The sequence below is a fragment of the Sciurus carolinensis genome, chromosome 4 (assembly GCF_902686445.1).
Source record: "Sciurus carolinensis chromosome 4, mSciCar1.2, whole genome shotgun sequence".
NCBI lineage: Eukaryota > Metazoa > Chordata > Mammalia > Rodentia > Sciuridae > Sciurus > Sciurus carolinensis.
Window position 1 is genome coordinate 19453060 of NC_062216.1, and position 19345 is coordinate 19472404.

General features: G+C 34.0%; 1 protein-coding gene across 2 annotated transcripts in view; it reads right to left on the minus strand.

Moving 5' to 3' along the window:
• The window catches only part of Marchf1 (membrane associated ring-CH-type finger 1), a 761820-nt gene that overhangs the window by 298713 nt on the left and 443762 nt on the right, over nt 1-19345 (minus strand). For both annotated transcript variants that reach the window (XM_047551412.1, XM_047551411.1), the window contains one exon: nt 4142-4290. In XM_047551412.1, the coding sequence (XP_047407368.1) occupies nt 4142-4252 (111 nt within the window). In that variant the 5' untranslated portion in view covers nt 4253-4290. The remainder of the gene's footprint in view (nt 1-4141; nt 4291-19345) is intronic.

Below are 19345 nucleotides of genomic sequence, written 5' to 3' on the forward strand. Positions count from 1 at the left end.
TGAGAATGAGATGGTGAATGGCTATAAAACTGTCCGTATTTATATGTCGATCAATGCAGAACACCAAATAATCTAACAGACATACATAGCGATACATCATAAAGGAAAGATCTTACTTCTTTTTATGCTATAATGAATTATTTTCTCATTTGCAACCTTTGTTTTTAGCCAATTGCACACAATTCAGATAATAACTATATTCTTCCCCCCAACTCAGGAGAGATACTATAGAGTGGAGTTATAGGCTAAGACTGGATTGTTGAAAGACATGCTTCATCAGTTATTACCAAAGTCAATTTGGGCAAGTTTTAAAATTTCTCTATACCTAAGTTTCTTTATCCATATTAGAGGGATAATGATTATACCCATCTCATAAGATTTTTGTGAATATTAAAAATGAGTATATTTGTAATATGCTTAGAAAAGGTCCTGGAACATAATATTCAGTCATCATCATCACCACCACCACCACCATCATCACCATCAACTTTAGAAGGTGTATAATTCATACTTAATAGCCTCAAATGCTCTGGATGACAGCAGAGGAATAACAATAAATGTATGCTTATACAAAGTAGAAATGTAAATCAAAAAGATTACTTCACTAGGAAGGAATGCATTTGCAATTGAGGCTGACTAAATACCTTACACTTCCCATTTGGGTCCTGGAGGAAGACTATTCTTGCTGACATTCTTACAGATACATTCACATACGTCAATGATTTCCAGCCAACTGCATCAGGATGGAGTGAGGCATATCACTTCCACACCTACCTATGTAGTTTCATGATCAATCACTCTTTCTCTTTCCCTTCTCTGATAAACTCTGAAGCCATATTTTTAACATTAACAGCATGAGATGTGAGGAACATGAATCCCTGCATTCTTTTTTGGTGAGTCAAGTTACCTTTATTGGACTGAATTGAACAGAGGCAAATCTTTACCATGATAGTCTTTGAAATTTCCAAGTGTGTTTGTTAAATTTCCTAACTCAACTTTGCACACTGATGATCAAGCTTTAACCTTCAAGTTGTAAACCCAGTCTTCTATATTATACCTATTTTTCAAGACAGGATCAACTTGACAGAAGAGGAAGGTAAAGTGTATGCCAAAAAAAAAAAAAAAAAAAAAAAAATCCAGACACACGGACTGTCAGGAAACAAAAAGATCAGAACCCTAATAAGAGTTCAGGAAACTGTAATATTAAAATGCTAAGATTCCAGAAATATTAGACTTAAAATATTTAAGACTGAAACAACTCCTGGTTCCACAATCTCCCTTACATGGGGAAAAGCATTATTCTCTTGTATATTTTGATTATAGGCCGATAATTTGATCATGGTCACCACTGTCACCATTATTTGATGGGGACAATGTGTAATCAAAGATCATGGACTTTGAATCCTGAGACTAGAAGATTTTGTGTTGTCACCCTGTGAATAATACTCCCTTTTCATGAGAGAATGGAACATGCTATGAATATTTAGTGAAATATTCATCTTTTAGCAAGAAGTAGACTGTGGCAGAGATGAGAGGATGCTCACTATGCCATGTCCTCTTCCTTGCTGTACAGGAATGCAACATTCACCACCTTCTCTCACAGTTCAGGTGGGCCATGAGATTAGGTTTTGGCCAGTTGGATGAGGCCCACACATTCAAGGCAGCTCCATAATAGCCCACATGTACTAGACCCAGCCTCCTTGTCTTCCTTGGTGATCTGAGAGGTCAAGTGTCTAAGAGGGCATCACCAGAAGATGGAAGGAATCCACTTCTTTAAGTCATTGTTTGGCAGCAAACTTCCAAGGACAGCTGCCCAACACACATCAGGCTCCGACATGAGAAAGAAATGTTTTATTTTTCTGTTAAGGAAGAGATTTGAGGGTTATGTGTTTCAATGACTTGAGGTGACTCCCCTAATTCAATATCAAAAAAACCACTGCATTTAATTAAATTGATAACTTGGTATCTTTTTTCTTTCTACTAAAATTATTTGAATGGGAAGAAAATGTCATCAAGAAAGTGAGACAGTATGCTGTAGTAGAAAAGCCTGGCCTTTAGAAGCCTGTTTCCTGTCACCCTTTCATCTTTACCAGCTATCTGAAAGTCAATTAACTTCTCTGGGCCACAATACACATCTGTGAAATGAAGGTAATATTAGGTTACCAGTCATGGGCAGAAAGCAAGGCCAAGTGTTTGCTCAAGATTTTCTGTGTTTTTTTGATTTATGATTCCATGAAATAGGAGTTAAGTGCTAAAAGCCCCTTTAATGAAACTACAGAAAAAAAATTTTATTTAAAATTTTTTAGTTATTGCCTAATACTTGAGAGTATGTATTTTTTCTGATATTGGGATTATGACTCAGGACCTGGTGCATGCTGGGTAAGTGCTGTACTGCTGAGCTACACTTCTAGTTTTCAGTTGTATGTATAAATATTGTATAACACGTGCTTAACTGGTATTAACAAGCAGTTTTATTGTAAAAGATAACTTAGCTAAAGATCGTGTTAAAGTGAAATGACACAGTGCAGGTGATAATTTCAAAGAATCTATTCCCTAGAACTCTGAATATCCAGTGTTGCACTCATCTCTCCTTACCCTTAGCCCGTCCCCAGTAATTGAAGAGAATGGGATTTAAGCAAGATTTTGATGCTACTTCTTAGTTTTGTCAACTGGAAGTCGATTCCTTGCTTCTCTGACATTCATTCACTAATGTTTATTCAGAACCATTATTTCTACATTAATGATGTGATCTGAATGTTTATATTCTCTCAAAACTTCAAATGCTGAAATCCTAACCTCAAGGTGGTGGTAACCAGAGGTGGGGTCTTTGGGAGGTGATCAGGTCATGAGGGTGTAAGCCCCATGAATGGGACCAGCACCCTTAGAGATGAGGCCCAGGGGAGCTTATGGCTCCTTCCACCCCGTGAGGACACCCCTAATAAAACTATGAACCAAACTCTGAAGGAAAGTGATGAATGCTGTACTCTTATGCAACCAGAAAAAGGACATGGAATTAGCATCCATCTCATCTCTGCCACAGTCTACCTCAATATTGGTCACTCAATAGTCATATCATGTTCTATTCTCTTATGAAAAGGGAGTATTACTCGCTAGACTGACAACACAAAATTCTTTTAGACTCACAAGTCAGACAAAGTCCATGATCCAAATTTACCAGCATTTTTACCTTCCCAGTCTCTAGAACCCAGAAAATTTCTGTTTGTCATAAGCCACCAGTTTTTAGAGCAGAATAGACTAAGACAATGAACTAATAGAAATTTTCAAATGAACCAAAAGTAAAAAAAACAAAAACAAAAACAAAAAAACCCCTAAATAATGTTCAGATATTTTTAATTACATGTTTATCTACTATCAAAATGGGCTAATGGAAACAGTTACATTCTTCCAAAATGATAACACAATACTTAAAATACATACATTTAATGTCAATTTAACACTTAGATAGTAAATGGAATTTTCTATCATTAAATCAAAAAAAGAATTTTATAGCCAAAATTTAAGCAAAGTATATTTAAAATTCCTCTTGCTAATGAATTATCTATTCCTTATTACTGGGAAATAGTGACTAATTAAAGCTAAGTATTCAAACTTAAAGCTGAAAACAAAACATTGTAGTGTATATTATTGTTTGTTGTTCAAATTAATTTGCAATCATTTAATTCACAATTTGTTGTGAAAATTACCAGACCGACTGTAATCCTTTTATTCAGATATTTTTAGAAAAAGTATAAGAAAATACAGAAATTATGATTCTCATTCTTTCATTGTGTTCCACTGACTCATTGGTTTTCCCCACACTGATTCCATTATACAGTATAGAATCCAAGGACTTTAAGAATTTCTTTAAGGTCGCTAACATAATTAAGAACAATTCCAAAGTAAAAGAAAGAAAAAGAAATCATTGTTGAAGTTAAATTCTATTGTTACGTGATATTTTTAATTAATTGAGATAAGATATTTATTGCCATCCATTAAACTGAATCGAAATGAGTAATATACTAGAAAGGCAAACACTACTGTAAATGAGCCCAGCACTTGCTTAGCATGTCATCCTTTCTCCATTGTCTTAGCATTCCATTTACGTACAAGCCATTCTGAGGTAAAATAACTTTCCACTCACCAGTGTGGAGGTTTGTGAGGTATCAGCCAAATCCCCTGAGATCTCAGGTGTTCGCGTGTTGTTTGGGATTCTGTGAGGGTTGCGGGCTATCGCTTCACACCAGCCCAGCATTTTCTCCTTCCTCTTTTCCCCTTTCAATTTCTGAAATTCTGAAAATAATTTACATTCCCTGAAACAGGTCACTTATTTTAGCTGTGTGTTGGAAAATACACAAAAATTGAAATTAAATCAACAATTTAATGAAATACCATTGGGGACATTTTATTTTAACCAGGGATCATGAATAGGGGAAAAATAATATGCTGAATAATAATAATATCTGGGATTCCAGGATGGTGGAAAGAGGTCACATCTTCTGAAAGAACCTAACATTTTCATAGCTTGTTTGTGACTCTCCTAGAAAGGGTAGTTCCTTGTCCTGGGTTCTAAGTTTAATTTTCAGGAATATGTTTGAAATAACAGACTCTTACCTTGGGAGCCAAAAACAGACCCACTTCCTGATAATATCTATAATCATGAGTAAGTTAACCACAGATATATGTTCTGAGAAAGGAATCAGACAGGTAATTTTGGTTGTGTGAGAACATTAAGGGGAATATTTGCTGAGACCTGGATGGCCTACGTAGGTCCACCACAGGACTTGACCTATTAATGTAATCAAGCAACTTTATAAACAAGAGATGTGTAAGGATGACTTTGGTAAAGCACAGTATACTATTTTATGGGAAACTTTTTTTTTCAAATAAGTAGTAGGAGTTCACTGTGAAATAAAAATGCAAACAATAGTGTAGTAAATGCATAACATAGAAACACAGTTGATAATTATCAAACACTACGTATTGCACAGAATTGTATGTGCTATATTTTTATATGACTGGCAGCACAGTAGGCTTGTCTATAGCAGCATTGCTGCAAACACAGGAATAATACTTTGCACCATGATGTTAAGGTGACTGTGACATCACTAGGCATTGGGAACTGTTAAGCTCCATTACAATCTCACTTTGTATGTACTGTATGCTGTTCACCCAATGTCATCATGCAGTGCACGACTGTGTCAATGACAAATAAAATGTGGCCTGCTTTTCAGCCAAATGTTTTACAGAAGCAGAATGAAATGAACACAGGCCAATGACAAATTACTCATTTTGGTAGGGCCCTGATAATCCCTCTTGTAAAGTTCTGCCAAGTGTAGAAGAAAAATATTTTAGTGCAAGTGTAGTAAATTTAGAATATGACATGATCTATTTAAAACATAATAATTTATTAAAATTCTTATTATATTATTAGTAGAAATACTCTACAATTCCTTCTGGCTTTCCAGAATTTCCCATTTGGGAGAACTTTTTTGTTTCTGAAAAAGTCCTATCAACAAGGACTTTTAACATAATGGAGAAACATTGCTTTCCTTGTAAACTTTTACAGCCTACTTTTCCACTCCACCACCCTCAGTAATTAGAAATAGTTTATTGCAGGTCTTTAGTTAAATGCATTACACTGTCAATTAAATATCAAAAATAATGTGGAGTAATTATTTTTCACAGCATCCAAAGCAATTAGCAATCTGGTGGTTTATAACATTTCAGAGATTCAAAATAGCACATTTCAGAGCACTAAGAAAAGTAACAAAGAAAGGTTGCACCACAGATTGATAAGTTATTACTCTAAATGACAAAATACTCAAGTTAAATGGATCTGTACAATGTAAATAGGGAAGTGATAAAAACTTTCATAAAAATTAAGTTTAAGATACTCATTGAAATGAATTTCTTAATAAGACCAAGTATCTAATATGAGTAACTCTTTTGTGATACAGAGAAATGGTGAGGGGAACTTGAAAACTATTGTCTGAATGAGCAACAAATTATTGGTGCTTGCCTTTTCAAACACATTCCCTTGAGATTTTATGAAAATATCTTATCTATTTAATACCAAATCTGCATATCCAACTAATTTGTACTTCACGGAAAGTAAATATTTCCACATTCCCAGAACACACTATCTTGGTTACTCATCAGTTTTTAATTGCATTTCTTGAAGTATGCTAAGAGTAAATGAAAATGAGAATCATTGTTCAAAGGCAAAGAGTGAAATGATACATAATGACCAAAACAGTTTAATCAAGTATGAGCAAATGTTCCACTTCTAAGCTGTCTGCCATTCACTTCTTAAAAATTTTAACTCTATAATGTCATATCACTTTTGTGCTTATAATAAAATGTTGAATTCATGCATGAATAAAAAGCGTGACATCGTTGACCACGAAATTATTGTATCAGCAGTATCCATTCCTGGGATGTGTTTGTGAAGACAGCCAACTTCTTATTTTCCACTCAGATTCTGAGATTAAACAAAGTAGTATAACTTCTTTTACAGCATGCTTCTGATATGTGGTGGTGGTGGTACACACGCCATTTCTTTTTTGATCAACATTAATTCATAATTCATAAGTATTTATTGACCCCCCCTATTAAATTGTAGGTACTGAAGAAGGCAGCAAAGCTATAAGATGAAAATTACTTTCTCTTCTTATTTGAGATGGGTTCTATATAATAATTGAATCTATAGAATTTTTAAGTCTGAGAATCACTGGGATCTTTCTGATCTCTAATTTTGAGACTTATAAATTTATCTGCTCAACTCTAAGGTGACTGCCTGCTCTTCCTGATATCCTCCCTGAAATGGGCTTGGGTAAATCATCTTTTTGAGCTGTTTTGCTGACCTGCTGTCAACAAGTCATTGTGATGAAAACTATTAGACTTTGGTTACATCTGCTGAAATATATATTAGAGTAAAATTGCAACTGCATTCTGATTTTCTATTGCAAATGCCAGTTATTTTAATTTTAGAATTATTAGCTAAGCAAAATAATTCAGTTAAAATTCATACTTTCATATAAAGAATATGTTAATAATAATCACTGAGTATTAAAGATGGGTACTGTACTGACATTGGAAAACAGGAAAGAAACATAGTATGTGCTTATAGTTTGGAAAACCTGTCATTTAGCTTGGGCATACTCACAGAAATATTTATAAAGAAAATTAAGTGTGTGAAATAGTAGACAAATACCAAACAACATAGCTTGTGACAGCGTTTCATTATTTTAATGAGGAACATATATAAGGTCTGGGACCATTGCTTTACTATGTCTGGATATCCATATTATATTATAAAAAAGAAATTTTGTCTAATGACTTGCTCTTTATAATACACTTCTGCTAATGTAGGAGAAATCAATCTCCAAATAACCTCGAAAGTAGCAGCTTGGGTCTAGAAGAAAATTGAAAAGCAAGAGAGATAAAATGGAGAGATCCATTGTCTCACCCCTGAAATCCCCGTGGGTCAGGGACTATTGTGATTTCCCTCACCAATATCTTCTTTTCTGTTACCAAGAAACAATCATATTTTGACCCACATTTCAAAGAAAAAAAAAATTTGCAAACTGATGTTAAAGTAGAAATTCCAGAAATAGTTTAGGCAAATTGAAAGAACTAAAGGGTTAAAAATGTTGATTGCTGAGCCTCTGTGGACCAGCCTTCTTCCTACAAAGGTTCAGAGCCTGCGTCATATTCCTAGGTACAAGAATGTACTATCGACCAGAAGGGTAGGAAAATTATAAGCATTTATAATTAACCCTAAAGCACTTTAAACTGTAAGTATCATTAGTAATATATCAGAATAGGAAAGTGGTCATTAAGCATTCATGTTAATTGCTATCTAACCACTGAACCAAGCTAATATGAGATGCAGCAATGAGCAACTTATATAATGATCACAGGAAATTGAGATTTAACTAAGCTTAATTTTTAATATGCCACTTTAAGCAGATATTTAATTTAATAAATAGGAGCATAGTGCATTCTCAGTGGACTAAATTGACAACAAATTAAAATTGGAAAAAAATACAAGGCAATTGGGTATTTCTTATGGAGAATAATTTACTTTTAATTCAGGAAACATTTACTGAATAGTTCCTTTGTGCCAGACACTGAGTTTGGAGTCCTTAGTACAGAGATGGAAGAGACCTAGAGCTTGGAGGCAGGAGGGGGAAGAGATAGTACACAGTCTTTCACATGTTGTGTGATAACAGGAATGGTAGTACTGTGAGACTGTGGACATTTTGAGAAATGAAATTTAACTTCTCATTGTGTTCAGGGGAAGGTTGATTTTGACAGACTCTCCATAGAAACAAAATTAAATGTAATTCACATGAAAATGAAAATTGTTATTGTTCCAAGGGTTCCTTTCACAACTAGCTGGAGGGTACAGCTCAGAGGGCTTCATTTACATGCCACCCATGCAAACAGCACTATGCTCCTGGGATCCTCTTCACCCATGTGAACAGCAAGTGCAGTATGCCTGGTGGGCCTGCAGCTCTCAGCCTGGAAACCTGGTTGACTGATTTGCCCAAGTGAGGCTCATATGCTCCCCTTACTTCATTCTAAGTTTAAATCAGAACTTGGTTTCCCACAGGAAAACACAGTTGTCTACCTCTACTTTCATCTTCACTTTCTCAACTATTTTCTTCCTCAAATTCGCCCATTCTGTATTATATCCAGTCAAGTATGGTTATGACTTTCAATAAATATTCCTTTTGTTTACCACATAAAGATAAATAAGAAGGTGGTCCTCGGCCTCAAATGTAAGACTTGGGAATGGCCCTTGTCTAGACTTTGAAGGGATTTTTTTTTCAATGAACAATTTCTCAGTTTTGGCTACATGTTTGTTTAGCTCAGGTGTCACTCAGACTATTTCTCAACTATTGGACACACACCCTGCCCCCTAGTAGGATAAAATGAGGTTTGATTTCTACAATGAAAGAAACATCTGACAAATAGAAGAGGGAAGGGATAGTTAGGAATATGCTTCCTATTCTCAGTGGGTTGTATGTCTTTGAGAATTAAATTTTGTTCCTTGAAAGTATGTATGTGTATGTGTATCCCAAGAGATAGTCCCGAGATACCCAGACACTGTAGCATGCTTTCCTATAACTCACAGAAACTGCTTCAATGAGCATCAGAAAATTCTCAAGTGAAACAGGAAAAGAAAAAGGAATGGGGGAAATGTAGAACATCTAAGAACTGTGGGATAATTTTAAGAAATTTAACACATGTACAACTGGAATACTATAAGGAAAAAAAAAAGTGATAATAGAGTTGAAGAACTATTGACCAGATACAAGGCTAATGTACAAGTCATCTGTTTTTTTCTATATACTCATATGCTTATATCTATCAAAGAACAACTGGGTTTTGGAAATTAAGAGCACCAAAATTTATCTATGTAAAATATGACAAAATATTTACAAGATTCATATGGGAAACTATAAAATTTTGATTTTAAAAAATAAAAACTAAATTATAGCAGTTATAGTATTTGCTCATAAATGGGAAGACTTGAAACTATTCACATTCAGTGCAATTCCATTATAAATCCCAATAAGCTATTTTGACAAACTTAGCTAAAATTTATGTAGAATGGCAAAATCCTAGAGTAGGCAACACAATACTAAAGAAAAACAAAGTTGTAGGATATACAATGTTTCAAAACTTACTCTAAAGTTACAGTATGATAGTTGGAAAATAATATCTTAAACAATGTAACATAATGCGGAGTCCATCAAGAGACTCATGAATATAGTCAACTCATCTTTGGCAAAGGAGCAAAGGCAATCCAATGGAGAAATGGTAGTCTTTTCAATAAATGGTTCTGAATAACTGGATATTTACTTGTTAAAATAAATGTCTAGTCACAGACCTTATACTGTTCACTGAATGTAATTCAAACTGGGGAATAGAGCTAAACATAAATGCAAAACTCTAAAATTTCTAGAACACAGAGGGGAAAATGAGGGTGGCCGTGGGATTAGCAATGAAGTATTAAATACAATGCTAAAATCATGATCTGTGAAAGAAAAATACTGAGAGGTTGGAATTTATTAAAATTACAAGCTGCTGCTCTGTGGAAATCTCTTAAGAGAATTAAAAGAAAAGCAGAGACTAGAGGAAAATATTTGTAAAATGCATATGAGATTAAGACTTGTATTCAAAACATACAAAGAATTCTCAAACTCAACAATAAGAAAACAACCCAGTAAAATGGGAAAATGATCTGAATAGACATCTCAACAAAGAAGATACACATATGAAATAAGCATGTGAAAAGATGCTCAATATCGTGTCATTAGGTAATTGCAAAGTAAAACAAAAATGAGATACCTCTCTGTACCTATTAAAGTAACTAAGCTCCAAAATCCTGATGATAACCCAATGCTACCCAGGATTTAAAATAACAGGAACTCTTATCCATTGCTTGTGGGGATTCAAAATGGTACAGCCACTTTGGAAGACAACTTTGTATTTTCTTACAAAGATAAACATAGTTTTATCACAGATCTTAAGGTAATTGCTGGATTCAGCAATTGTATTCATGAATGATTTAAAAATTTAAAGCCCACAACAATCTACATGTGAATGTTTATTATAGCTTTATTAATAATCACCAAAACTGGAAGTGATAAAAATGTCCTTCAATAGGTGAATTGATAAACAAATTGTGATAAATCCATATAATGACATACTATTCATAAATAAGTAGACATGAGTTATCAAGACACAAAGATGAATGCATGAACATTAAAAGCACATTGGTACATTAAAGAAGCAGGATTGAAAGGGGATTTTGTTTTCACTCCAATTACGTGATGTCCTAGAAAAGGCAATGCTATGGTTACAATAAAATAATCCGTGGAAGGGCATCTAAACTATTCTTTATGACAATGTATAGCAGATATATTACATTCTGCAAGCATTTGTGATCATCTATAGACTTTATAGCTCAAAGTTTTAACCTTTTTGTATGCAAATTCATATCCTACATAGGAGGTTCGGAATTCCAGGATAAAATACAAGCTGTGAAAAATATAATTGGAATATATTACAAACATAGAAAAACCTCACTGAAGAGCATGTTGGAAAATACACTGTCTTAAGTACCTTTGGAAAAGTATAGAGTCTGTGAGGCTAGAGGCACAAGCTATTGTACATAGCACTGTGCATTTGTTCACGATATTGTTCCCCATGGAGGAATGGGTTAATGATTCTGACAGCCCTATAAATGTATACTGAAACTGAGCAATTAAGTAAATGTGGGACCATGAGAGGCAGATTTCCCAATGTCGGAGAAAAAGTTTACAGATAAGGAAGTGGAGAAAGCAAGCATCATGTAGTCATGGATCACCGTTAGAGACTTGTGTGAACTAGAAGCTCACTTGTAGCTTAATACAGATACATATGATTACATATAGAAATATTTATAAGATACATACATATATATGGGTATGGAATACATGCATATATGTATACACATATATGTTTATAGCTATATATGGATTAGTATACACACATATTATCTCTTGCTCTGTCAGCTGAGAAAATATAGAGGCAAGTAAAAGCAAGGAATAAACCTGATGTCCACATCTTAGTTTTTAATACTATTTTTCAATAAAAGGCACCAAAAGTGCTTAAATGATTTCCAGCCTCTGGCAGAAAGAGTGCAAGGCACGCCTGGGAAGACTTAGAATGCTAAAAACAAAACAAAAAAAAAAAGGAATGCTGAAAAGCAAATCAAAACAAAATAAGACAAAAATGAAACACAATTGGGGGTTTATCTTGAAGGGACACAGAAGCCAAACAAACCAGCTCTCAAAGGTCAAAGCTGGTACAATTTGAACAACAAAATAAAATAGTACCAAAGTGTAACCCAAAGAATAAGATAAATATCCACCAGTCTTTGTTGATATAATGCATGACTGAATAAAGAATAAATGGGAAAGAATAAACAAATATTTTGTGCAGAATTACGAACAATTTATGTAGATTGTCAAAAACAAAGGGGGAATATCACTTTCCACTTCATTGTGGACTGTGGCAACTTCCTTCCAAGGAGTACAGTATGGAAAGATGGAAAAGAAGAGAAACTTTAAAGTGGGGAAATCTGACAAACCCCACATGAACAGGAGATTAACAGGGGTAAGTTAGGTTGACTTCCCGTGTCATGCAAGTTGTACTTTTAACTGTGGGTTTTCCCTCCCCCAAATACTTAACTCCCGATAATCAATCAATAGGAAAAAGTAAATCAGAAAAATCTCAATTGAGGGACACCCTCTGAAAACCTCACCAATGGTTTATACACTTTTCAAGGTCATCAAAAATGAGGAAAATCTGATGATGCATGCCTGTAATCCCAGTGGCTTGGGAGGCCGAGGCAGGAGGATCACAAGTTCAAGGCCGGCTTCAGCAAATTAGCAAGGACCTAAGCAACTTAGCGAGACCGTATATCAAAATTAAAAAGAAAAAATTATGAATGTCTGGGGATGTGACTCAGTGGTTAAGCACTCTTGAGTTTAATCACCAGTATTAAAAAAAAAACAAGGAAAATCTAGCCAGATGTCACAGCCAAATGAAGCCCGGAGAACCGTGACAAGAAGATTGAATATATCCCAAATGGGAATTGGAAAAGGATATTAGGCAAAAGCTAAAGATGTATTAATAAAGGATGGACTTCAGTTAATAAAAATTTATCAATATTGGTCCATTAGTTTTAACAAATGTGCCATATTAACATAAAAGCTTAATAATAGGGAACACAGGGCATAAGGTGCATGGGAGTTCTTTATATTATGTCGGCATTTTTTCTGTAAATCTATAACTGTTCTAACATTTTTAAAAAGTTACTTAAAAATTAAATGTGTAGTCTATTTTTTCAGATCTGTGGAAACATTTTATTTCAATATATAGTTCTAAGCAATAACCAGTAGAGAAGTGCATATATCCAAAGGCTAATGATTTAATAACTCTAATAAATTGTTCTAAATTATATGGTTTAGGCATTTATTATAGAGAAAGATTGCAGATAATGTGAGAAATTTTGAGTGGAGTTATTTTTCCCTCCTTGGGAGAAATAAATAAATAACCCTATGAGGTTGGCAGAAAAGTTCAAATCACCTCAGGACTCAAAAGTTGTCAAATTGATTTTATGCAAACTTTCCAACAAAATTAACATCTCTGGACTAAAAATAAGCTAGTTTCAATTCCTGTCTCTCTCAGAAATGAGGGAATTTGGTGATATAGAGAAATTTATAAAGTTTAAGGTGGTACCTTTGAAGGACACATTTTGTCAAGTGCACAAGCCTGTACACCTCTTGGACATGACACTGTAAATGTACAAGAAGAGTTTAAAAAACTCACATTTCTTGAGTAGCTCTTTATAAACACACTTAAATGTATTTGAATAAAATATGGGTTTACCATTTTTTTCCAATGTGAAACATCTTTTTGTCCTAAAAAGTTAACCATAAAGCCTTGACTTACTATTAGGTGTATTTTTTCATATAGATTTAGTGAGAACATGCATTGCTACATGAGTTTGTGACCATAATATTTTGTGATTCATTTCAGGCATTTATGTCTTACATCTTAATAGTCATCAGAGTGCCTAGATGTTTTGCATAAATATTTCTATATTTGGCAGTCGCGTGGAGCCTAGAAATGGCTTCCAGGAAGATCACTCAACTTTCAAACACTTGTGTTCTTTCAGTTGATTTTAAGATGATTATGTCAGGACTTTTATTATTTATTTGAATGTAGGTTTTTTTGGATAAATTTTGCAAAACTGTTAAGATTCAAAAATATACAATGGAATATTGTTCAGCCATAAAGAATAATAATATTATGGCATTTGCAAATAAATGGATGGAATCGGAGAATATCATGCTAAGTGAAATAAGTCAATCCCAAAAAGTCAAAAGCCGAGTGTTTTCCCTGATAAGTGGATGATGATATATAAAGGGGGTGGGGAAGTGGGGAGTGAGAGAAGAATGGAGGAACTTTAGATTACTTAGAGGGAAATGAGGGGGGATTTGAGAAAAATGGTGGAATGAGACAGACATCATTACCCTATGTACATGTATGATTACATGAATGGTATGAATCTACATTGTGTACAACCATAGAAATGAAATGACGTACCCCATTTGTGTACAATGAATCAAAATGCAGTCTGTAAAAAATAAATAAATAAATAAATAATTTTTTAAAAATGCATGTACAACTTTCCCTGTGTTTTGCCCATGTGAAGGTACAGTGGGCCGCCATTCCTTATCTTTCTCATATTATTAGTTGAAATATCTACTGAATTTCTTACATTCAAAGAGATACTTTTATCTTTTTGACACTGATCTTTCTAAAAGAGTCATGTATCTCCCTCTTCACTTTGACTCCTAGGGAACTCAAAAGTGAACTATAAAATGTAGTGTTTTCTAATATTTCTAGAGTAAACACACATTAAGTATGTTTCTTACATAGTGTACCTTAAGCATTTATTAATGCTTGAACATCATGAATTATTATTATACATCTGTTTAGACTATTTTTCTTTTTTTCTTTTTTTTTGCGGTGCTGGGGATTGAACCCAGGGCCTTGTGCTTGCAAGGCAAGCACTCTACCAACCGAGCTATCTCCCCAGCCCTGTTAAGCCTATTTTTAACCTAATGTTCCAAATAGATCTTCGTAGTTCTCTCAAATTTTTTTTGTAAATTATAAAAATTGCATCCAGATAAGTATATTTCTAAGATGGAATTACATGTTGAGTAAGTTCATTTTTAATACTCATTCATAATGAATCTCCTCTGCCTTCTCCATCCAGCCTCCAACTGTGATACTTATTTAAAATGAAGTAAAAGAAGTGATATAGTCTTAATGTCTTCATTAATCTCATCATTGATTTCTTTAAATTGTTAGATAGCTGCTAATAGGAGAAGTATAAATTTCATTTCTTTCATTCCATATAGATTAAGTGAACACACAATTAGATTCCTACTATATAGAATTTACTTATTTTTATTATTAAAATGTTTGTGTGACCTAATCAGAATTGTACTCTAGTGTACAGAAATATAACCAATGTACCACTGCATCCTCAAGCTCCTCCCATCAGGGAATGAAGACTATGACATTGACCATCAAGATGTTTCCTTTTGCAGTAGGCTGATTTACCATGGCACACTCCTTGCTCTTTCCAGAAATGGCTTTGTCCACATCTCCACGATACTGACATAGATATCCATTAATATCTAGTTTTGAAATATCATGCTTTGATTTTATAATCAATTAATATCTAAACTCAACATCTAAAATTCAAAGTGATAAAATGTATATTGACTTTCACTAACTTCCCTTTTTCCTCTGTTTTTCTCTTTTTCCTGAGACCCTCTGGTCAGTCTCCTCGTCGCCTCTTTTACGGCCAGGTCCCTGTGATTTCTCCCCCTTGCTCTCAGGCTCTTGTCATGCTGTCCATACCAGGCCACTTCATCAACCGCTCTGCAATGTCTTGTCTTACTTACTGGCCTCCTGTCCTTGTGGCTTGTTTATTCCACCATCAGTGTTCCTCCTTCATTGCAGGATCACTGCTGATCCATTGTCTGCCTCCCCGCCTACACTGAGAGTACTCTAAGAAAGGGATAGAGTGTCTTCAAACAGGCCTTCTAGGCCCCAAGGACCACAAATAGATCACAACCCTCAGTAACATTCAACATTAAAGTATCAAACATCAGTATCGACATGGGAAGAAAAAATAAAAATTGTCAAAATAAAGAAAATATCTTCAATATATTCATGAACACCAAAAACTTATCATCCAACTTTTAACACTCTTTACATGGAGAACTTTAAGTCTGCCATGTGGTACACGTGCAGATGAGGTCATTTTGTGAGAATATGACAAAAATGGTAAATTTATTTAAATATAAATAGAATGTTGGTTCCAAACCAATGATAAGATATATTGTAGGAAACTATTCAACATTTGATGCTAAAAGAGAAAAACAAAACACAACTTGAAAGTGTTAAAAATAATGACTCTTTGAAACTTTTAATTTTGGCACAAAAGAAATACTTGTGTGTGTGTGTGTATGTATGTATATATACACACACACACATATATATACACACAGACGTGCACAAATGTGTACTTTGGAACTGATCCCATGAAAGACAAATTTGGGTGTGTGAATAGTAACTTTTAAAACAGCACCTGTGAAGATCCAACTAAAGATAAATTTGACATTTAAAATGTATTCTGTTTCATTGTTGAGAAAAAAGTCAAACTGGCGATAAAAGAAGAAAAGAAGACTTTGTTTTTTGACATAATAAAATAAAAAGGAACTTTGCTGGACTGCACATCTTTCCCAAGATTGCCTGTGGTGACAACCTAGTAGTGTTCGATCTCAGAGGATCTTTTTTTTCCAGAAAAAGATGAATAGAGTCACATGAAATAGACAGGAAGCTCCAATTTGATACAATGTTCTGCTGCCATCTGACATATTCCTGCTACTTGATTTTAAGTAACATTTAATAGGCCATTTACAATGTGCTAAACAGTTCTTAAAATTTAATTCATAAGGCACAAAAAGAAATGTCTGAAACATTAAATAATAGCCTAGAAGGAACACTATGGCCAAAGAAAAAGATTCCAGAAAAGGAGAAGAGAACCAGGAATAGATGGTGTAGCTCAGGGATTACATGAGTGAGTTTGGTAATATTTGGATATCAGGCTTTATTTTCCCAAGTATAATCTGGGTTTGATAACTTAGAGATTTATGCAAACTTAACTAGGATTTTGTAGCAACCAGATATAAATAGTAGGCTGTTCTTTAGGAAATTTGTTACAAAGATGCTCCATGACCTTTGGTGATGGTAAATTCCAACAGCAGAACAACTCAATGGCTTGGCTCAGATGATGAGCAGACTCAATTTTGTGCATGCAGTAGGTTGCAGAAGTGAGGCCCTGACCTGAGAGACTGCAATTCCAGAACAGGTGTAAAATCTGCTTCAGGGCCATTAATATCTTGCTGTCTTTGACCTCAAAATTCACCACCAAATAAAAACACAAATTGCATATTATATGTTACTACTGTTGAAAAATTCCTTCCATGTAGTATCTGTCAGAAAATCCAAGGGAGATAGAAAAATACTGAAATTAGAGAAACTTTTTAAGCGATTTGTCTACTAAAGAACATTACAAAGGTCTATTAAGATAAGAAAACCCTCAGGCTATTAAAGAATATTAATCCAACAAGTATCCTAAAATATAAGCAGTTATGTAACTATATTTATGAATCATTTCATGATTTACTTTGTTCATATAAAAGCCTGTTCACATTTCATACTGTTACAAACTAAGACTCGCTTGTCATTAACATTTTCCATGACCCAATGGGCAACATAAATCCCAAGTTTTAATCTTGTGTAACATGTAAGTGGATTGGTGGAAACAACATTAGAGATTGCCATCCTGCAAAATATCAAATTCTCCTGAGATTAGAGAAATAAAAAGCCTGAGAAATACACATACTTAAATATTGTTCTTGTTCTAGTAATTTGGAACTCATTTCAATTAGAGGGTCCAAAATATAATACTCTGTACTGTTTGACAGTCAATTCTCGGACTAACCAGGATTTCCATGAGGTCATGTAGGGGAAAATAATGACTAATAAATAGAAAAAATGTTTTTCTATTCTCAGTATTTTTTAATTATTTTCCTAAATTTCAACATTATATTTAAAGTTTCTAGTTGATGCAGATGACTATTGTCATAGTAAGATGTGTCTGGAACATTTTCCATTTGAAAAGCTGTATCAGTTAAACCGTCCCACCTACCATCACTCTTACTTTTGTCTAAATACATGATATGGACAAAGTAGTAGAGAGATTGCATTTCTGCTGAGCATTCAATTATTTTGTTTGATTTGGTTTGGTTTGTTGGCATATTATGAATGGTGTTTTGCATACTACAGAAAGAATATATTATTTAAAATTAACTTATTAAAAAAAAAGAATCTGAAGAGCACTTCTTTCCTGATTGCTGTCACAGTTACCCAACATTCTGGGGTGAATTAAGAGGAATTGCCAGTCTAGAGATGTTTCCTTTTTTGTTATGGCTCAGAGAAAGATTAAGATGACTTGAAACTAAATAGCACAATAAATGGAACATACTCATGAGCTTTTACATGTGAGAGACAAAGTGGTTTTTTCTCTTTTGTATTATCATTTGGTTCTCACTTACAATCATTATTGGAAGACATTGTAAATAGCATTGTTTTTACGTGATCTTGCACAGTTAGGGTGTTTAATGAAAGATCTAATTGGAAGTAAAACAAATGGTCTAAGTATAGTGCTGCATCTAGCTTGTATTATGCCTAAATCCATCTATCCGATATCAAGACTCTATGAGGAATCTCTCTTGGCTCATGTTTCTGTGTGGGGCTTGCCCAGGAAATTTTAATACAAGTCTTTGACCTCTAGAAGACCTCATAATAAAAAAGGACAGAAATGTGAAAGGCAGAATAGAGGAATGAATTGACTTGCAGAAAGTCATTTTAAAATAAATGTTTAATCTAGGTGTTAAAATACAGGTATGTGACTATATTAAACCACACATAAAAATAATGTACACAGGACATGCATTGATTATGTGCATTTGATCTGCATTTGCATGAAAATTATATGGTTATTTCTTTATTATTTATTTCTGTACAACACATCTTTGTTAATATTTGAGGCCCAGGATTCCTAGTTTTTGAATAATCCAAAATCAAGTGCCAGGAAAGTTTGTTTTAGACAGTTTATTAAAATTACTGATTTTATGATATGCAATGTTCAAAATAATTGAGTTTTATTAGCCAAGGAAGCATATTTGCTACTAAAGTTTGGTCAGTCAAGAAGCAGCTTAAAAAATTTGAAAAAACTGAAAATGAAAATATTTAAGGTAACAATAAAATCAGTTATTAGAGTTGAATATTTTACTAGACATAGTAGAACTAAATATGTCAGCATAATGACATTTAATTCTAATTCAAAATAACCTTAGGTACCCCTGCATTGCATTGACCACTGCTTTGGTCTCTGTAAAGTGAAAGTTTTCTGGACTTATTTCAGCAAGCACATCTCCTGGAAGTAAAACTAAATAGATTGCCTGCTCAAAGGGAAGATGATGACTACCCTTGATTAGAATGAAATGTCAATGAACACTTGATTCTTTAAATTGACATAAGCAGACCCTTGAAAAATGGTAAATAGGTACCCATAATAGAAGGTGAACACAAAATCTTTGGAGAGTTGATCAGAAATAGGACTCTCAGAAAT